This window comes from Eubalaena glacialis, chromosome 13 (assembly GCF_028564815.1).
Source record: "Eubalaena glacialis isolate mEubGla1 chromosome 13, mEubGla1.1.hap2.+ XY, whole genome shotgun sequence".
NCBI classification, from domain to species: domain Eukaryota; kingdom Metazoa; phylum Chordata; class Mammalia; order Artiodactyla; family Balaenidae; genus Eubalaena; species Eubalaena glacialis.
The window spans coordinates 71427123-71449618 of record NC_083728.1 but is presented as its reverse complement, the minus strand read 5'-3'; the positions used below and the strand labels follow the sequence as shown (position 1 = coordinate 71449618).

At 42.3% G+C, this 22496-nt stretch overlaps 1 protein-coding gene across 3 annotated transcripts in view; it reads right to left on the bottom strand.

The window, feature by feature from the left end:
• IQCK (IQ motif containing K) overlaps positions 1-22496 on the bottom strand; it is a 126671-nt gene that overhangs the window by 78431 nt on the left and 25744 nt on the right. For 2 of the 3 annotated variants that reach the window (XM_061208292.1, XM_061208290.1), the window contains exons 5-6: positions 7900-7952; positions 7686-7763 (exon numbers count right to left, since the gene is read on the bottom strand). In XM_061208292.1, coding sequence (XP_061064275.1) covers positions 7686-7763; positions 7900-7952 — 131 coding nt within the window. The remainder of the gene's footprint in view (positions 1-7685; positions 7764-7899; positions 7953-22496) is intronic. The other variant, XM_061208291.1, reaches the window with a different exon arrangement.

The window sequence follows — 22496 nt, the reverse complement described above, 5'->3', positions numbered from 1 at the left end:
ACGGTCTCAGGTAGCCAGTTTTTCTCCCAGTCTTAGTACAGATCGCTCCAAGTACCGGGTGATAGACGAGGCAGAAGAGTGAAGTAATTCATTATGCTCTTCTTACCAGCTCGGACTCTGGAGCCAGGCTGCCTGGTTCAAATCCTGCCCCTGCTGTTTACTAGCTTGTGACCTGGGGCAAAAAACTTACACCTCTGTGCCTCCGCTCTTTCTCTGAGATATGGCTACGGCCGGCACAGCTATAACCCATGGACTATCCAGTGTTCCCTTACATATCTCAGCCTCCCTTGCGGTTGTTTTGGGGCCAGGCTCTGTGAGAAGAGGTGAGAAGGTTAAGAACTAGGGTGCCTCCTCCATTCTTTTCTTCTTTTGCTTCAGTGACTTCAAAAATGACATGTTTCAAATAGCTATAATTTATAAGAAGGCTGTCCAACCTGTATCAGTCTTTGTATAAGAAATCAGCTGTTATTGAGTATTTTGCTATTGTTTATAACTGCAGCCTAGTCTAGGCTAGCCTGATTAACACAATGGGGAAATAATAGTTCCTACTTTGTAGGGTTGTTATGGGAGTTAAATTAGGTAATATTTATAAATTGTTCAGAACAGTACCTGAGTAAACACTATATAAATGCTTGGTTGGTAGGTAGGTAGTTAGGTAGGTTATGTAGGTAGACAGACAGACAGACAGAAGGAAGCAGTTCCCTTATGGGCTGCTCATGTTGTGAGTGTCACATAAAACTGAAGACAATTAAGGAAAGAGCTGAGTCATGTGTCCCATTTTATGCTTCACCACCAGTGTACAATTCAGGGGGAACTGCCTGCATTTAAAGAAATTTTATTTCTCTCTCTCTCTTTCTCTTTCTCCTTCCCCCAAGAGCACAACATTGAACTAGCACAAGTAAGTCCATATATACTGCAATCCAACTATACACAAAATCTGTCTGTTGGGCTTCCCTGGTGGCGCAGTGGTTAAGAATCCGCCTGCCAATGCAGGGGACATGGTTTCAAGCCCTGGTCCGGGAAGATCACACGTGCCGCGGAGCAACGAAGCCCGTGCGCCACAACTACTGAGCGGGCGCTCTAGAGCCACGAGCCACAACTACTGAGCCCGTGTGCCACAACTACTGAAGACCGCGTGCCTAGAGCCTGTGCTCCACAACAAGAGAAGCCACCGCAATGAGAAGTCCACGCACCGCAACGAAGAGTAGCCCCCTCTCGCCGCAACTGGAGAAAGCCCGCATGCAGCAATGAAGACCCAACGCAGCCAAAAATAAATAAATTAAAAAAAAAAAAAACTTTCTGTTCGTGAAGACAAGGACCATGTTTGTGTCATGGTTCCATGGCACGTAGTAGGCATCCAGTAAATGGTAGCCAGCCAGTTTATGAATATGTCTGTTCCATGATTTTAGAGCACATTTAAGCAAGTAATAAATACTAGCTGAATAGATGAACAAATAAATTAAAAATAACTCCCTTTAATAGCTGAAACACACCCATTTGTATATGTATATGTATCAGTAGTGGGAAAAAAATGTATTCCCCTAAAACTGGCACCATAATTCCTCTTAGGTAAGGAACTAGCTTTGTTTAGATGAAAGACCATTTCACAGATGGAAAAACTGAGGCTCTGAGAGCTTAAGTCATCTGTGCTGAGCCACAAAGCTGGAAGGAGTAGAGCGTGGTTTAGCATGCAGAGCTGTGATCCCAGAGCCCAGGTTCCTAACCCCTACACTGCACTACCTCCATTTTGACATCCAGGACATTCTTACACCTCCCTTGACAGCTCCGGGATTTGACTTGCATCATCTTCTTCAACCCACCCCCACAAGCCTCTCAGATACTTCATTATTCATACTGATGACACCTCCAACACCATGGCCTCGAGTCCATGTGATCCCATGACCCCCTTCTTCCTTCATGACAGTCACATCTTAGAACGGGTTGTCCCTGAAAGACTCTCACATCTCATCTTCCCAAATTCCTGATCCCATCATAGCCTTCTCTGTCCTTTCATCTTTCCCACCCACTCACTCCTATTTATATTGTATTTTGCCCTTATGTGAGACTGTGACTTGGGTTATTGGTGTCCATCTAGAACAGGGCTCAGCAAACCAGAGCCCATCGGTCAAATCTGGCCCATCACCTACCGTTGCAAGTAGAGTGGTACTGGAACACAGCCACGGCCCCTTGTCACGTGTTGTCTATGGACAACTATGGAGTTGAGTACTTGCAACAGAGACCGCACATGTCCTGCCAAGCCTAAAAGATTTACTATGCTGACCTGACCTAGAAAGCCATTTCCTTGTTCCCCAGGAGCTCTGAGGTTACCGGGGCCGTGTTCTCAGGGCAAGCCCACGGCTCTGATCATATTAATCCTCCTCATTGTCACTGGGGAGAATTGGGTTTGGCACTGGAGCGGGGCGGGGAGGGAGAATGAGGCTGATGTGAGGGGACTGGCTGTGAGCTGTGCCGGTGCAGAGCCGGGTCTCAACTGGGGTAACACAGACCCCCCAGCACCACGAGGCTTCTCAATTGGGCCCACACCTGTCGCTCTCCCCACCACACCCCAGGGCCCTTTTCCTTCCATGCCATTTGAGCCTCTCAGCATCATGTGAAAACTCAGTCTCCTCCACTGCCTGTCACCCCAGCCAGCCATCACCCATGGAGAACAGCCCACAGCCCTCCCGGTTCACCTCCAGTCAATAGATTCCTCCTTGCTCACAGCCTATCCGCTATTCAATCAGCTGATCAAGAGGAGCTTTGAAACATCTTACTGTTTCTTTTCCTTTTAATGTTTTATTATGGAAAATTTCAAAGACAGAAAAAAGTAGGCAGAAAAAAAATGAACCCAGCTCACCATCCAGCTTCATTTATACTGTTCTCCATGTCAGTCACTCAGTGTAACTTCCCCCAACCTTATCCATTGACATCATATGATTTCATATTTCATTCATAAATATTTCAGCATGTTTCTCTAAAGCGCAATAACTTTTTTATTATGAATATGAAATCATTATCAAACCTTAAATAAAATAACAATAATGCTTTATATCATCAATTATTTACTAGGTGTTCAAATTTCCAGTTGCCTCCTAATTTTTCTTTTTAGTTTGCTTCTTTGAATCAGGATCCAAATAAGATCCATTGAAATTTCAAAAACTGTATGGACCCTACCATCCCCATTTTAGTGCTTCCAAGTTTGGTTATGTTTCTTACTTCCAGTGTGAACACGTAACGTAGTGTTTCTGTCTCTTTCTGAAAATTGGTTGTTAAATCATTAACACAATTCAGAAAATATAGTAATTTATGAGAAAAATGTAAGACATCATTCTTAGAAAAGTTAACAATGCTTTTCCATGTACTTAAGATCCTGTAGGGGACCAAAATTTGCCACCCAAAATGTCTCTTTGCCATGTGGATTATTTCAAGCTGAAAACAATCAAGGCCCAAAAGACTCAGGAAGAAACTTTGACCTTCCTCCTAAATGCCTAAAAAGAATTTAGATAGAGGGCCTGTGCCTGGAATAGAGTTATCACTAGAGATATCAGCAAAGAATGTGGGTTGGGTGTGGCGGGGAAACTTAGAGATCAGAGTCCTCTCTCTGTCCCACTGTCTCCGCAGGGCCCCTCCAATATTTATTTACCAAACATTTGCTTTTCCATCTTCATGGCAAGTACCTTCCTCCCCTTTGAAGTCTCAGGTCCCTACCCCTAACATCCTCTTTTGTCTTTAACTGCAGATGGCATTTAAGGTGAGGGTTTCAGCCATTTTGGTGAGTTACTCAGTTCTCCTGGGCCTCTCCCATGTATACATGTTATTAAACTTTTGTTTGATTTTCTCCTGTTAATCTGTCTCAGGTCAATTTGATCCTTATACTGGCCAGAAGAACCTAGAAGGGTAGAGGGAAATTTCTCGCTCTCTGGCAATCCTCTGGGCCTAGTCTAGACCTTTTACTATATTAGCTTTGCCAGTTTTCAACACTGACTTTACCCAACCATCTGTTTTCTCCACCTCTTTTCCAGGGTTGCTGGAAATAATCTCATAAGCAGGCTGTTCATATGCATCACAAATTCAGGCCATCAGCTGGGCCATCCCTACTCATCCCTAGTTGATTCCCTATAGGTTTCACCATAGCAGCTGTTGCAGCCTCCTCCCCTCCCCCACAAGCCTCCAGAACCTGGGCCTCCCTCTCAGCAGATGCCTTCACATCCACAGGAACGACCAGAATGACAGTACCCACCGTGAACTTTCTCAGCTTTTCTCCCTTCCCCCTCAGATTTCCTCTCACTTTTCCTTCTGGATTCAATCAGAAGTTCTCAACCAGGGGCGATTTTTCTGTCTCCCCACATTTGCCAGTATCTGGAGACATTCTTGATGGTGAGGACCACAGCGGGTGCTACTAGCATGTGGAGTGGGGGAAGGCTGGAGATGCTGTAAAACATCCTACAGGCCAGCCCCTCACAACAAAGAATTACCGGGTGATAAATGTCAGTAGGCTTGGGGAAACGTGGGTTAGAGATGGTCTCTTGGCTCCTGCCCTACTTGCCTCTCTGCTCTCCCTGTTCAAGAGCATTATCAAGAAGGATATAGCACCTGAGTTCTTGCCTCTTCAAGACCAAATCTGGGCACCAACCAGCTTGGCCACTGGCCCAACCTGACTGGCTCCACGCCAATGGTGGAGTGGGGCATAGATGGTCTTGTGCATCCCCATTTCCCTTTAATGCTTTATTAACATCTGTTTTACAACACTCACTACAGAAACTACAGCTACTTGTAAACACATCTCTCTCACTCCAAGGGTCAGAGCCATATTTTATTCATCTCTGTTTTCTCCACAGCACCAAGCTCTTTGCATTGCATTTGGAAGGTGTTCAATAAATATTTATTGCATCAAATTAGATTAGTATCATTTACATTTTTATCATGCTCGGGGCATCTCTTTGAAAGGTAATGGAAGCAGAGAACACAAATGCCAGTTAAAGCAAGAGCTTTTGTGTTTTTGTTCCTGTGGAGTCCAACTGAAATGCTTGCTATTGCTACTTTGCAGTATATTTACATGAGCTGCCAGCGGAAGTTAGCAACTATATTAAATTAAGGTATTTTTACGATAAATGACTAGGGATTTGAGAGAACTCTTACTTAGAGAAACTCTCTTATTTTTAAGACTCTTCTTCATTGTTTTTTTCTTTAATATTTATTTATTTACTTACTTATTTGGTTGCATCAGGTCTTAGTTGCAGCAGGTGGGCTCCTTAGTTGTGGCTCCAGAGCTCCTTTATTGTGGCTTGCGAACTCTTAGTTGCAGCATGCATGTGGGATCTAGTTCCCGGAACAGGGATCGAACCCAGGCCCCCTGCATTGGGAGCGCAGAGTCTTAACCACTGTGCCACCAGGGAAGTCCCTTCATTGGTTATTGTAAGTGGGAAAATGTTTCATTTTCAACCTGGAGAAATATGCTAATCTTTCACTTATTAATCATTTATAGTCTATAAATTATAGGCTTTCCATTTTCATAGTGGACAAAATTAGGCAGAGGCTTAGAAGCTTAATAAGAAACAAGATTTTCTAATATCGTTCTCGTTCCAATGTATAGGTAGTCTCAGACTTTTAAAAACTGGTAATACCTGAATTCTTTTAAACTCTCAAAATTGAGAAAGTCAGCCAAGGGTCTATTCAACTTGGCATTCCCCAGAAGGGCAGATTTAAGCAAAAGATGTGACATTTGAGGGCTAAGGGTCTAATTTCATTTTTTTCTACTCTGTTTAATATGGGATTTTACAAAACTTACTTAATTTCCTAGTGCCTCGGTTTCCTGACATTGTTCTTGCAAAGGGCTGGTGTGAAAATATTTTCAAAGAAATAAGTTAAATATTATTTTCTCTAAATTGAGTTGTCTTTCTTCCACTTATGGCTTAAAATTGTGGATCATTGCTTAAATGTCATCCTCCAGGGACTTCCCTGGTGGTCCAGTGGCTAAGACTCCACACTCCCAATGCAGGGGGCCTGGGTTCGATCCCTGGTCAGGGAACTCGATCCTGCATGCCATAACTAAAGATCCTACACGTGCCAACAAAAATCCTGCATGCTGCAACTAAAGATCTCAAACATGGCAACAAAGATCCCGCATGCCACAACTAAAGATCCAGCACACAGCAACAAAGATCCTATGTGCCACAACTAAGAACCGGTGCAGACAAATAAATAAATATTAAAAAAAAAAAAAAAGTCATCCTCCAAGTGAGGTCTTTCCTGACCACCCTATACAAAATTAAGTCCCGTCAATACTCTATATTCTCCCCTCTCTGCTTTATTTTTCTCTATAGCACATACTTGCTAATTGTCTGCCATCCCCCACAAGAATATAAGCTCCATTAAGTCAGGAGTTTTGGCTACTTTGTTCACTGCTTTACCTCCAGCACCTAGAATGAAGTTTGGCACACAGTAGTACTCAATAAACATTTGTATGAATGAACAAATTATGCAAATCTAGAAATGACATATGCTATAAAGCTATCAAAGGCATGAATTAGATGTAATTGAATCAACATGGCTAGATCTCAAAAGCATGTATTTGAGTCAAATAAAAGCAAGTTGCAGGATAATGCATAAATTTCCTCATCTGCAAAACAGGGCTGGTAATAGCATTGTTACAAGGATCAAGTTAGTTCATTAGTGTTAAATGCTGAGACCAGTGATACAAGCACTCAATAAATGTTAGTGGTCATCATTAGTATTGCTATATCATTGATGATAAACAGTTCACATAAAGTAATACTACTAATTTTGTATGATATAATCTAATTTTATATAATTAAGTAACTAATTTTAAGACTACGGAAGGATGCAGTATAGACCAAGCTGATTAATTCTGTGAGGAGAGAAAACTCAGATTAGAATGATGGTCAGGGCTTCCCTGGTGGCGCACTGGTTGAGAGTCTTCCTGCCAATGCAGGGGACGCAGGTTCGAGCCCTGGTCTGGGAAGATCCCACATGCCGTGGAGCAACTGGGCCCGTGAGCCACAACTAGTGAGCCTGCGTGTCTGGAGCCTGTGCTCCGCAACAAGAGAGGCCGCGATAGTGAGAGGCCCGCACACCGCGATGAAGAGTGGCCCCCGCTTGCCGCAACTAGAGAAAGCCCTTGCACAGAAACGAAGACCCAACACAGCTAAAAATAATAAAATAAATAAATAAATAAATAATAATAATAATAATAAAAAAAGGAATTCCTTTAAAAAAAAAAAAGCTGAAGAGAGTTTAGTATTAAAAAAAAAAAAAATGACGGTCAAAGAGAGTATTAACTTCATCTGTCATGCTCTAATATTTTAAATGTAAATGAAGCATATAACTAAAAAGTAATATTTAGAAAAGTTTAGTCATATTTCCTGAGACATAATGACCTTTAGGGCTAGAAGGAGAGGAAGAGAGAATGGAGAGATGAATTACTTAGGATAAGAAAATTTTTTAAGTTTTCTATTTTATTTCTGAAGTGCTTCTTGAATAATCACTGCATGGATAGGATGCCCTTAGCCTAGAATGAAAATAACCAGAGAAAAGAGCCACATACATAACTGATCCAGGGTCCTGGATGGATTACATGAGTTAGTTCTCATAGATTGGAGGAAACTATCATTAACACAATCTTAAAGTTAGGAATAAATTATTCAAAGCCTTGTGTCATTACTTACTGCAGCTTCAGCCACTCTTCCACAAATGGAATGGAGAAGAATTCTGTGAATGTCTCCCCTATCCTCTTTGGATTTTGACTGGTCACGATGCCATATGTTTGATTAACAAGAAAACAATAAGCAAGAATTCAAGTCAATTGTTGCTATTCTGCTGGCAAATTAACACTATTGAACCCTTAGGGTCATGGAATATTCAAAGATGTGAAAAACTTACTTGTATAACCATTCGGTCAGAAAATCACAGGCAATGAATTTGGTTCTTTTCCTCTAAAGAGAGAAGAGAGAATTAAATTATATTCTTTGCCTCCATGTTTCAGTTGGACAAAGGAAGAGGGGTTAATTGATTGCTTGTGTTAGATGAAATATGCATAAGTCCTTGGTGAGGTTTATAAGCACATCAACAAACAATAACTCAGGCAATGTAAAGAATTCTGACAACATTTCTCTAGTCATCTTGGGGTAAGGATATATTCTGACTATATTAGCAGGGACTAATAAAAGACAATGCACATAGTAGGAGGCTTATTACATGCATTTTGGACTTATCTCAGAAGAATTTCTTTAAATCTAGACCTTGATTCAGAGTAAATATATTTATTGCTTTCCCCTAGTCCACTCATATCTTCAGAACAGCAGCACTTCGGGTCTGGGTGCCGTTGGCCAGTGCATTGACTCTGCCAGCTGCCCACCCATCAGCCCCTCTCCACTTCATCCTTATTACCAGAAACCTGATGACAATCAATCCAGGGGAAAAACTACATTTCCCAGCCTCCCATGTAGCAAGGGACAACCATATGGCATCTGCTGTTTGAGATAGAAATGGACATGTCCCATGGATTTCTGAGAAAGTGCTACTTTCTTGATTTCTGCTGCCCTTTTCTTTGAAGTTTCCTTCTACTTCTTTCAGTCTGGAACACAGATGTGGGGCTGGAAGTGGAGCAGCACCTACCAGCCAAGAGGCCAAAAGCAGGGGGTTAGAAGGAACCTGGGCCTTTAATGACTTCTTTAAGCCACTGTACCAGTTTGCGGCTGACCTACTCTGGATATCTTGATACGTAAGGAAAAATAAACTCCATTTGGATTATTGGCACTGTTCTTGAGTTTCCATAACATGAAATTGAATGCAGTTCCTAGGTGATGGATAGCTAGTAAGCCACAAGGGAAAGAACGTCCTAGAGTAATGGGGGACAAGGCTCGCAGAACAGCAATGGAGTGGAGCACCGGGTATCCTGCCTCCTAGTCCCATTTAAGGTGTCTTGTAACCCAAACAGAACCAGTTAACTCCTTTTAGAAGATTGTTATGGGACTTCCTTGGTGACGCAGTGGTTAAGAATCGCCTGCCAACGCAGGGGACATGGGTTCAAGCCCTGGTCCAGGAAGATCCCACATGCCACAGAGCAACAAAGCCCGTGCGCCGCAACTACTGAGCCTGCGCTCTAGAGCCTGCAAGCCACGACTACTGAGTCCGTGTGCCACAACTACTGAAGCCCGCATGCCTAGAACCCATGCTCCACAACAAGAGAAGTCACCGCGATGAGAAGCCCACGCACCGCAGCAAAGAGTAGCCCCTGCTCTCCGCAACTAGAGAAAGCCCGCGCACAGCAACGAAGACCCAAGGCAGCTAAATAAATAAATAAATATTGTTAAAATAGCAGGGGCTAAGAACCAGTCGTTGGTTACCATGTCAAGAGATCCTTCCCAGGAATGAAGGCAAGACAGACTCTGTTGGAAATTCTCTTTGCCCCTCCAGGTGTACCCTTTACCACCACACTCTGTGCCTTAGGAGGCTGATTTTATGGTTCATATCAACCAGGCTCGTTTACTCTGTTGTTGGGTCCAGCCACTGGGAGGTACCAGCAGGAGATCCGAGAGAGGGAAGAGAGAAAGGCAGGGTATAATGGGTTGAGCTGTGTCTCCTCCCAGACCCTTTGCCCCAAATTCATATCCTCCCACACTTCAGAAAGTGACCTTATTTGGAAATTGGATCATAACTAGTTAAGCCCAGCCACTCCTGAAGTACACAACAACTCCATTGAGAGTGAACAAATTTGGGGTTCTATTAGTAAGGAAGAAGACTAGGCCACCAATGGCAGATTCCTAACGACATTGCGCTAGACCCTGGATCCAGCTATGCCTGAAGCCAAAATCCCCTGGACCTTTCAGGTCCATGAGCCAATATATTTCCTTTTTTCACTCAGCCAGTTTGTGTTATTTATTGCTTGCAACAGAAAGAGTTTTAGTTACTATTCCTTTCTTCTCCCATTGGCTAACTCCATTTGTCTTTCAAGATGCCTCTTGGGGGCTTCCCTGGTGGCGCAGTGGTTAAGAATCTGCCTGCCAATGCAGGGTACACAGGTTCGAGCCCCGGCCCGGGAAGATCCCACATGCCACGGAGCAACTAAGCCCGTGCGCTACAACTACTGAGCCTGCGCTCTAGAGACTGCGCGCCACAACTACTGAGCCCATGCGCCTAGAGCCTGTGCTCCGCAACAAGAGAAGCCACCGCAGTGAGAAGCCCGCTCTCTGCAACTAGAGAAAGCCCACTCGCAGCAACCAAGACACAACACAGCCAAAAATAAAATAAATACAATAAATAAATTAAAAAAAAAAAAAGATGCCTTTTGGAAGCCTTTCTGAGCATTCTTACCCTCTTCAGTTTAGAGTAAGCTCCTCCCGTCACCGCCAGTTCTGTGTGCCCCTCTGTCATAGCAGCTCAGATGTAACTGTAACCTAACTGCCAGCCCACATGCCCATTTCCTCTATCAAACTATAAACTCTCTGAGGACAGGGGATGTGTCTTCTTTTTCTTTATGTTCCCAGTGCTTGAGTGCCTGGCACAGAGTAGGTGATCAATGAGTGGTGAGTAAGTGAATGAATGACCTCACCATTCAACTCTCAAGCAAAAAAGCAGAAGGAACTCATGCACAAGAATTCTGACATTTATAAGTAGGCATTGCTAACAAATTCTGGACAATTTCTCTTCACTTTCTTCCCCTAATGTTTTATTTATTAGGGGAAATATTTTCTTCTTCTTTTTTTCTTTTTCCCCCTTTACTTTGAAATAGCCAAATTAGCTTTATAAGCTTAAATAAGGTTAAAAAGATTGTTGTAAAATTGATTCTCACCAAAAAGGAAAGTGCTACTTAAGATTTTTCACTGAAAGCTTTATTATAGCTGTTAGTAAATAAAATACTGGTGCCTGAGTTGCTGGAGATGCAATCTTTTACCTCACTGCTGATAGCCTTTTATTAAAAAAATTGAAACACTGCTGGCCATGGTAATAAAATTAAATGTACTAGACCATGTAATGGGGTCTTCTAAGTCTGCATTGCAAGAGTAAGACTCCCCTTGAAAAGCTATCTTTAACCAAAATAAGAAAATACTTGTACAACAATGCAAATATGTATCTAGCATGAATTGCCGTCTAATAATTTGAACAATCCAGCAATTGTAGGATGGCAGTCTCTCTCTCTCTCTCTCTCTCTCTCTCCTTACAAAAGATGCATTGTTCCCTTGGCATTTACTGCACCGTTTGGTGGTAAAGATTCCTTCTATGAAGGGAATGCAGCTTGACTTACTCTATTAAATAGACTTTTAAAATAGCCAAATGGTCTGATGTATGAAGGTCATGTAGACAGATTTAATCATTTTGATGCAAAGAAATAAAATTGAAGAAATTGTGTTTTCCTTCTGTCCTGGGCAAGTGTGGACGTGCTGTGCATACTCAGACACACAGAACAGTGGGGATATTGTTCAGCTGTTGTTTAGTTTAAAAATTATCTGCTGGGAGCTGAAAGAGAGAAGGGAAAGCAAATGAAAAGTTGTGGTGAGTGAAGAGATAAGAGAGGAAGTAATAGAGAGAAAATGAAAGAGCGAGATTAAGAAAGTGTGGGCCCTGGGGTTTATGTCACGTGGACAAACACACGGAGTTCATGATTGTTAAAGGGTAAAAATGTCCAAGTTTGGGTGAGCAGGGTGATCAGTTAAGGCAACCTTATACGAGGTTAAAAAACAATTTTTTAAAAATCCAGAATTAAAAGAAAAAAGACTAAGCGTCAAGGGATAAGGCATCATCATGTCATCATGAATCTGCAACTTTGTTGTGCGTCCAAGAAAACAAGATGGGTGGAGAGCAGGATGAGTTGACAGACTGGTGGACAGATAGCGATGAAGCAAATAAAGCAAAACGGTAACCGCGAAATCTAGGTGGTAAACATGTGGGTGTTTACTCTGAAGTTCTTCCAGCTCTTCTACATGTTGGAAAAAAGTTTATAATAAAACTGAGGGCAGGAGAACAAATCATAAAAGACTCAAACCCCAAAGAGAGAAAGGGCAGAAATCAGACAGTATTTTGTACCAATTTTTATGTTGAATACATGTATAGGAGGCAGACTGGAGGACTGAAGATGGGGAAGAGGAACAACTCACATTAGAAAGCCACTGACGCTCTTCCAGTAACTAATGCAATTTCACCCCACCAAGGTCAAAAGCACAGCCTGTGAGCTTAGTGAAGCATGGCTGGCTATAGCATGGTGTTGGTTGAGGCTCTTTGGGTCTGCAAGGGAGAGAAAGCTGCTCGGGTTACCTTGGTTACTGGGCTTTTTTCAAAAGTGCGTTTAGGCTAGACTTTGCTGTAACAAACACCTCCCAAATCTGAGAAGCTTATGCCATCGATGGTTTCTCCCTCGTGTTACATGAACATTTCCACCAGCGTGGCTCTCTGCGCCACGCGATCTTTGCTCTGGGCCTCAGGCTGACGGGGCAGCCTCTCTCTGAAATGTTGCTGGTTGTCATGGCAAATGACACGAATACGGCGAACTATGCTTTGACTCTTAAAGCACATTTTAAATGACACGTCCATTCATTCCACTGACCAAAGCAGTGACGTGGTCAAGCTTCCCTTAGGGAGAGGCCACAAATATTTTTGAACAATAATATAACCTAGCACAGGGGTTACTGTAAAGGTAGAAGGAATGTGAGAATTCCTCTCACCAGGGGCAGAGCCAGGTCTCGGGAAGAAGCGGACCAGTGTCCCCAGCTGTCCAGGCACGGGACAGGTTAGCCAGAGTCGTCCACCAGTAGCTTGGTGACCCAGCAACAGTTCTGCTCCTAGTTGTACATGGAACTCAACTTTTTGGCCGTGGCTTCTTTCTCAACTTGCTGCTGCTCCCTCCTAACTGGTTCTTCCTCCTCCTCTCTTTGCTTTGAGGTCTGCTGACTCATGGCTTTTCAAGCTTTCTCCTGTCTCTGCTGTTTCTCCCCTTCTACCCACACTATGACCTGCCTTTTCTCTCTGTTGTCTGACATCCTCACGCCCCAGACAGGAGAATCTGATTGGGCTGGTTAGACACTACCCAGGATGGACCATCCCTGGTGGGCAGAGCAATGCCAGGCCATTTCCCAGCCACTTGCCATCCCTGAGAGGCTGCCCACAGGGCCTGAAACTTATTCCTGGCTCAGTCACTTGTGGCCAGAGTGATGGGGACATGGACAAAGCAGGGACAAGGGCCTGCAGTTATGGCTGTGGGCATGGCACCCACTTAGAATGTCATGGCCTCCTTTCCCACATAGATATTCCCCACAAGAAACTTCCAGATACCCGAGACCACGCCCCTCCCACCCAAATATGACAGAACTGAACCATAACTATAATCCTAGGAACGAGGAAAGAGCACACACACCGGCGATAACCAGATGCCAACATGCTTATCACAGCAAACTTCAAGCGGGTTCATTTTTCTCCCCACTGCATTAGAATTTCATTAGTGAAAAATAATGCTTCTCAAAAGAAGTTAAAAATATGGACTTGTAACACAAAATGTTGACCAAGACTTCCAGCATGAGCCATGTGGCCATTTCTAAAAGTGTTTTTGGTTTAAAAAAGTAACATTAAAGTAATTCTACCACACCTTTCCTGCCAGAATCTATTTTTTCCACTCCTTAGAAATTTTTTTCAAACAAAAGCTGATGGTACTTCTCATTTCCCTTATTAGTCAAGGCCAGGAAATGGAGTTTCTTCCTTCACTGACCAGAGCCCTTGCACTTTTTAAAAGATATTCGGGTATTTTATTTTTTTTAAATACTAGAATAAATAACTATTACATGGGCAAGGAATATAAAAAGAAAAAAAAAAAGGTTTTGTTTTACTGAATTATTCATAGTAGAAAATTTTAATGCCATGAGATCATCAAAGGACTTATCAGGAGTTAGAAATAGTTTCCTGATACCAACTGTTGTTTACAAAACTCTTCACTGTAATGGAATTTGAAGAGCAAACAAAGGCGAAAGGGAAAATTTTACATTGCATGGGATAGGATGGGGAAAGAGGTGGAAAGCCTTATCACCTCTATCCAGATTCTGTATTTAATCTGTATGTAAAGCTGAGATTAGGTTTATTTTCAGCCATCATTTTATTCATGTATAAAACTCTTGATTTCTTTCCAAATTAAGCAAGGTACACTGTTCCAGTTTGGCCCTGTTCAGTAAACATTTACTGAGGACCTACTATGTGCCAGGCCCCATGTTAAATGCTAGAGATGAAGAAATGAGTAGGGCATGGCCCCACTGTGGTTATTAATTCAATGCCCAGCAACCACCCCCAAGCTGGGTAGTAGCTGTGATGAGTATAGAGGATAAACCCCATCTCTAGCTCCGGGTGTGAACCCTGATAAGGTAATCCAGATGATCCCACCTCACCTGCCACCTACACCGAAACCAATCCGGTCCACATTCATCCTGACCAAAGGGATTCACTGACTCAGGATGGACACGTAATCAATTTCAGAGTGATAAGATGTGGGAGGAGATGTGCTGGGGCTTCTGGGAAACCATTTCATTTGCTTTTCTGAAAGCGCTTGAGCATTCTCTCCTTCTGGCTGAGGCAAAGTCTAGGACAGTGGCCATTGCTGTGTTACTGTTTTGAGGGAAGCCAGCTTAAGGATAAAGCTGACTCTATAAGAGGGCAAGCAGAGAGACAGAAGAAAATCAGGTTTTCAATTATATCACTGAGCACCTGAATCAAACCAATCCTGAAGCCTTCCTTCTTTATCTCAGAAACTTCTAGTTTCTAGCTTCCTGAGCCAGTAAATCCCCTTTATTATTTAAGCCACTTTCCTGCTAGTTGAAACATAATGAACTGTAGCCAAGATAGCTGCCCAGTATCCCTTCTGCATTCTTTTGGTAACAGTGCCCTGAGTTCCTGTTGGGGTCCACCCTTCCCAACTCTAAAGCTGTGTGCCTTGGGTAAGACTCCTTCCATTTGCCTAACAGCCCACTAAATCCCCCTAGTTCCAAGGACTGATTCCAAAGTAGGTCATTGACCTGAGCCAGTTGGATTAGAGAGAAACTCTGGGAGAGACTTTCTCTTCCTCTGCTACCCTTGAGCCTTATGAAACGTGGGATGGTGCCACAGAGGAGGGACCGTTTGAGGGTGGAGCCAAGCCAGAGGAAACAGAATCAAGAGACAGAGGGGAAACCAAGTCATGAAGACATCACTGGGCCCCCAGATCAAGCTGTAAAGGAAGATCTCCCCATGGGCCTCTTGTCTTCATAAATAAACAAACAAAAAATCCTTTTCTACTTAAGTCAGTTAGAATGGGGTTTTCTGTCACTTGCAGGACCTGCCTCAAGGAGTTAACACTAGCAAATATGGGAATGTTAGCTCTGCATACTTAACACATCCAGCTGAAACAAACTCTTGAGTTCATACTACTTTTTACTGCTAACAATAAACCTCACATCAAAAACTGCTTACAGTAAAAATCATTAACTTTATACTCTGAGTGCCCAAAATATATTCAGAGATGCATTGGAAAGAATTTCCAAGTGAAGTTTATCACAGCCATTAAGCCAGCTATGTTTAATATAGCAGTCCAATTAAGTTCTAATTAAGTTCTGATCTCTTGTGTTTCAATTAAGCTAATCCAAAGGCATGGCTGAATGTCAGGGGATCGGTTAAGAACATCAAGCCGACTGTAATGTCTAATCTTTATAATGATATTTACATGTCTCAAACTTAATTTACTCCAGTGGAAGACAACCCAGTGCATGAGAGAACAGGAATGGTATTATAACCTTTTAATCAACCATCCATCTAAAGAGACTGCTGAACGTCTATCTTAACAATTGCATAGTTGATTTCCTGCCTTAAAACCTTTTCCCCCTTCCAACTCACATAGACTCTGGCAGCCCAGGGGCACCAGGGAAGGCAGCTATCACTATAAATGGAAGATCAGGAAGGTCAAGGTCAACAGAGACTCTGTAAGTAATGGCAAGTCTTCATGAAAATTCGGCTCCCATGAAAACTCCTATGTCAGTATTGAAATTACTTGCAAAACTAGCTTCACAGTCATGTCTCCAAGAGACCAAAGGGTCTGGAACATTCCCTTCAAGGTATGCCCTCTGCTTAGAGAAGATGGAGAAGATGTGTCAGGGCCTGTGCAAAAGGAAGCTTCTGGCAGAGGCTCTGATGGTATGTCTGTCCTGATCCATCTCACGATTCCTGCCTGAAACTGGATTTATTCTTTCTTTCACTGTCAACCTGGACCCATCTCTCCTCTCTCTGGTTTTTCACTTGCTGACATCTGCCTCTCTGAGTCCCTTCTTTAAACACAATTCTTAATAACAACAGCTACCCCTTACTGAGCTAAATGCTGTACTCACATCATCTCATTCAATCCTCCAACAGCTGTGGGGAGGTGGGTACTATGATTATCACCCTCCCATTTAACAGATAAGAAAACTGAGGCTCACAGAGTTTAAGGAATCTCACCAGGGGCCCAGAGGGGGATTCAGGGCCCCTGTCCTGCCAGAGCGTCCACCTTTCTCAGCCTAATCTTCACCACCCAAACCCCATGTGGCCAGATTCAGCCCACATCTTCCTTACACACTGCCCTCATTTCCAGTCTTCTGTTCCAGGTCTAAGGAACTTTCTTCCAATTCAATTTTGTTCTTATTTCATTGCTACTTTTCACCATAGCTGTGCCAGTCACTGAGCTAAATGGTTTAAATACATTATCTTATTTAATTCTCATAAATTCCCTATGTGAAGCAATTATTGTTATCATTATTTCCATTTTACAGGGGAAGAAACTGAGGCTTAGGAAGGTTAAGGTTACAAGGTCACAATGCTAGCAAGGTCCAAGGCCACATATCTAGGAGGAGGGAGAGCTGGGCCTTAAATTCAGGTGAGCATGGCCCAAAACTCCATGCTGAGCTTCCCTTCGACAGCCTCCCATGTAATGACAACAGCAGCTACTACTGTAAAAATCTGGATAGTTCCAGGACTTCAGAACCAGGATCAGCAAACTTTTTCTGAAAGGGACAGTAAATATTTTAGGCTTGTGTCCCAGCTCTTCAGCTTTGCCACTATAGTACAAAAGTGGCCATAGACAATATGGAAAGCAATGGGTGTGACTGTGTTCCAGTAAAACTTCACTTACAAAAACAGATGGTGGACCCCAAGGGCCATAGTTTGCAGCCCTGTGCTTCAAAACATTATCAGTAACAGATAGATACTCTTTCAAGTGGAAGCATGGAAAAATCCATAGTACTTGGTTTCTGACACAGAGGTTTGACTTCAAGAAAGCTCTGTTTCACCTCTTCTCTCTATTTTCTGGATAACCCTTTATTCTAAGGGATTAACAGTTTAAACATCCTTTAGGTCTAAGACTAGTTTATGACTTGGGTTTTCTCTTCCTAAAAAGTAGCAGGAGAAATGCAGCTCTCTATACAACCAAGAAGTTCAATGACTTATTTTAAGATATGTTCTTGTAAAAAACCAATCAATTGAATCTTATTTTCCTTCGTTTTAAAAAATGGCTTCTATCCTTTAGACATAAATTCTCAAGAGAAATCTGGGATACTTGCTGACTGTCTTCCTTCCTTCCTTCCTTCCTTCCTTCCATCCTTCCTTCTCACTAACTGTGATTCTAGCATCTCTTTAACACTTGGCGGTCTCTTCATATTGCATTATCAGGTTCTGAGCTCACCATAATTTCTGGGAGTTATGTTTAGATTTTTACAAATAAATATCATTTCTTTAAGGCACTAGTATTTTAAGGATGAGGAAAGTCCATCCTTGGCCATGTGTAATATCCAGAAAGTAGTAAGAAGGATACCACCTTCCATTCATTCAAGCAACAGTTGGTCACCCAGAAGGGGCCATGGGGGAATGACATTCCTTTCACAGACTGGCTATTTTCCAAGATAATGTTAATAGTGTCAACAACAGTTACATGTAATGAATGCCTTCCAAGTGTCAGGCACTCTTTTAAATTTTACTTAACTCATTTATCCTCACAACAACTACATATTATTAGGTTCTTATGATTATTCCCACTTTACAGATTAGGAAATAGGGGCACAGAAAGCACCCCAAAGTCATTTAAGAGTAAATGGAGGGTTTCCCTGATGGTGCAGTGGTTAAGAATCCGTCTGCCAATGCAGGGGACACGGGTTTGAGCCCTGGTCCGGGAAGATCCCACATGCCGCGTGGCAGCTAAGCCCATGCGCCACAGCTACTGAGACTGCGCGCCTAGAGCCCGTGCTCCGCAACAAGAGAAGCCACCACAATGAGAAGCCCGCGCACTGCAACGAAGAGTAGCTCCCACTCGCCACAACTAGAGAAAGCCCACGTGCAACAAAGAAGACCCAACACAGCCAAAAATAAAAAAATAAAATAAATTTTAAAAAAAAGAGTAAATGGAAAAGAATTTGAACCCGGCTGGATTCCAGAGCTAGCTCCTTCACACATTACCTCATGTAATCCTCTCAGTCATCCTGCCTGTGGTTTACAAATGAGGAGAGGAGAAAGTTGTAGACAAGTAACTTCCCTGAAGATACTAGGCTAGAGCCAGAAGTCAAACTGCCACCTGCTGCCAAATCCATTTTATTTCTAATGCAGTGTAAGAGGTAAATTGCAAAAAAGGGCCATTCTCCACCCCTCCCTATATACATGTCTTCCCACCAAGAGATGGACTCTATTTCTCACTCCTTGAATCTGGGCTGGCCTCATGCCTTGCTTTGGCCAATGTGACACAGCAAAAGTGACACTGTACCAGTTCCAAGCCTCAGGTTCAAGAGCCTTGAGGACTTCTACTCAAATTCTTGCAACTCTGTCCAGCTGTCATGTGAGCAATCCAGGGTTAATCTGATGGAGGATGAGAGACGAAGTGGAACAGAGATGATCCATCCCAACTGAGGCCATCTTAGACCAGCCAGCACCCAGCCTACCTGGTAGCTGACCACAAACACATGAACAAACCCAGCCAAGGCCAGAAGAACCTCCCGGCTGAGCCCAGTCCAAATTGCTAACTTGCAGAACAGTGAGCTAAATAAATTGTTGTTTTAAGACACTAGCTTTTGAGGTAGTTTGTTATGTAGCAAAAAGTTAACTGATGCCAGAGTATAAAAAATGAAATGCAATTTATGGCCAAATGGTAACATTCTCCCTATCAAGTGGCCAGTCAAGACTGCTACCATAGCCACCTGGCACAGAATCATGCCCCTGAAAGCAAGAGGACAAAGCTTTAGAGCAGAGCAGGAAAATCCTACCACAGAGCCACTGCCTTTATTTTGTAGGACAACCATGGGGTTATCCTCAAGTCAGAGCCTGTTGGCTTTCTTTTTAAAGCCTTGTCTTTTGAGGATGACTTTGATTTTTAGGAACAAAAGCAACTCCCAGCCAAGTTTGGAGAATGAAGTGATCAATGTTGCTTTTGTTGAAAAGAAGCATGACTATACAGCTATAATAAGATTTTCTTGCACGGTTTACAAACTGGATCTGACAGCAATTCCAAGAGTCGCAAAGGGAAGTCTTTTCAGCACTAGCAGCTTTATTGACATAGTAGAACTGGGTGCCAGGCTCCAAAGCCCGACTCCTGCTTCAAACCCAGGCTCTTCCTCTTAGGAGCCATGTGAACTTCTCAGCCTCAGGTTTCCTCAGCAACAAAATGGGACAGTAAAATCACCCATTCAAAGTGTTACTGTGATGATTAAATGAGATCACAATGTGAAATAATGCCTGGCATTTAGGAAGTACTCTATCAGTGATTGCCATTAATCACCATTGATTAATCACATAGATGGTAACTGTTTGGTAACGATAGGTTATTATGAAACAGCCCTTAACTTTGAGCCATATTTCCTATTTAGGTGCTAGATTCCAAAATGAAAAATTGAGATCTGCTGTCTGAACCCATTTAAATGTCATGACATTCAATCAAATGTAATAAGGTCAGGTTAAAAACCTGGTTTCCTCCACTCTTAGGTATCTACCCAAGAGAAATGAAAACATATGCTCACAAAGACTTGTAATCAAATGTTCACAGCAGCTTTATTCATAATAGCCAAAAACTGGAAGCAAGCCCAAAACAAAGTCCATGCAATGAAAACATTATTCAGCAATAAAAATGAATGAAGTACTGTTACCTGCTACAACATAAACGAACGTCAAAAACACTGTACTAAGTGAAATAAACCAGATGCAAAAGACTATATTGTGTGTGACTCTATTCCCATAAAATGTCCAGAAAAGGTAAATCTATAGAGATAAAAAAATAGATTAGTGGTTGCCTGGGGGCAGGAGTAGGAATGAGAAGTAACAGCAAATGATCACTAGAGATATTTTGTGATGATGGAAATGTTCTAAAATGAGGTTGTGGTGCACAATTCTAAATTTGCTCCACTTAAAATGAGTGGATTTTTAAAACCATTTTTTAAAAGTGTGGCAAAATATACACAACATAAAATTTACCGTCCTAACCATTTTTTAGTGTGCAATTCAGTAGTGTTAAGTACATTCACATTGTTGTGTAACCAATCTCCAGAATTCTTTTCATCTTGCAAAACAAATTCCACACCCATTAAACAACAACTTCCCATCCCCCCTCCCCCAGGTCCTGGAAACCAGCATTCTACTTTCTGTCCCTATGAATTTGACTACTCTAGGTGTCTCATATAAGCAGAATCATACAATATTTGTCTTTTTTGGTGACTGGCTTACTTCACTCAGCATAATGTCCTCAAGCTTCATGCATGTGGTAACATATGACAGAATTTCCTTCCCATTTAAGGCTGAATAATATTACATTGTATGGATATACCATATTTTGTTTTTCCATTCATCTATGATGGACACTTTTGTAAATAGTGGATTTTATGGTATGTAAATTGTACTTCAATAAAGCTGTTCAAAAAAAAGTTTTATTTATACATCCTCTGTCACAGGACCTTATGGTCATTTCCATTTCTTTATATTTCAAACAATACTGCATTTAATGTCCTTCTTCAGAGCTCTTTGCGTACAACTATTGAGAGTTTTTGCAGCAGCATACAACCTTAGAAGAGACATGCCTAGTCAAATAGTATGTTTATTTTCTATTTTACTAGAAAGTTCTGCCAACTTTTTCTCCAGAAGGGTGGTACCAATTATGTACTGGTACATGAAAGTTCCCTTTTCCACAGCTTCATCCATTTCTTATATTGTGAAACATTTATATTTTTGCTAATCTGTGAGACATGATACCACTGTGGTTTTATTTTTATTTCCTTCAACATTAGTGAGACTGAGCATCTTTTGATTTGGTCTTGGCTCTCTGGGTCTCCCCTTTTGTGAACTTCCTGATCCTATCCTTTGTTTATTTTTCTATTTCACAGTTCTATTGTATTGTTCTCTTTTTTTTTATTGATTTATAGGAATTCCTTACAGCCTGGATACTAACCTGTTGTCTATGTTGCAAGTAGGCAGAACAGATTAATAGATAAGAGTCAAGTCAATAAAAGGCAGAGATCAATAGGAGATAGAAAATGGAGAGCATGAGATCAGGGCCACTGCGATATTCGTTGCTGTTATTCTCCGTGTGCTTCCCACAGGGCCTAAGAATAATCATAACAGTATCAAGTTATTTATTGAGCACTTGCTATGTGCCAGGTATTACCCCCATGATCTAGCTTGATGCTCAGAACAAGCTGGTGAGGTAGACATTATGGTCCCTCTTTCACGCATGAAAAACTGAGACTTGGTGATAGGAGGTTATTCAAGTAAGTAGCCCAACTGAGATTCCAACCCAGCTTTATCGATTCTAATACCTTCTCTTAAAATTTTTTAAAAATTTTATCAAATAATACCTATGCATAAAGGATCAAATAATATTAAAATAGCCCTTGCTCTTTTTTTGTTTTTTTTTTGGCTGCATTGGGTCTTCGTTGCTGCACGCGGGCTTTCTCTTGTTGCGGCGAGCGGGGGCTACTCTTCGTTGTGGTGTGCGGGCTTCTCACTGCAGTGGCTTCTCCTGTTGCAGAGCATGGGCTCTAGGTACACGGGCTTCAGTAGTTGTGGCACGCAGGCTCACTAGTTGTGGCACACGGGCTTAGTTGCTCCACGGCATGTGGGATCTTCCCAGACCAGGGCTCGAACCCGTGTCCCCTGCATTGGCAGGTGGATTCTAAACCACTGCACCACCAGGGAAGCCCAGCCCTTGCTCTTAACTACCACATTATACTTCCTTACATAATCAGAGTCCAAAAATATCTGCTGAATGGATGAATCAAAAATCATTACCAAAGACACATATCAACAAGATTTAGCAGCTGAATCCAGGGAGCATGGTGGGGAAAGGTTTCTTATCTGAGGCAGACTGAAGACAGAGGAGGATGCTCACAACTAGAGTCCCCAAGTGCATAAAGAAATATAAGCAATAATTTTCAGTGAAGTATTATTTAGCATACCATGAAATCGGAAACTTATATGCCCAACAACAGGCAATCGGTTCAATGCATCAAGGTGCAGCCCCACTATGAAAGTCCAGGGAG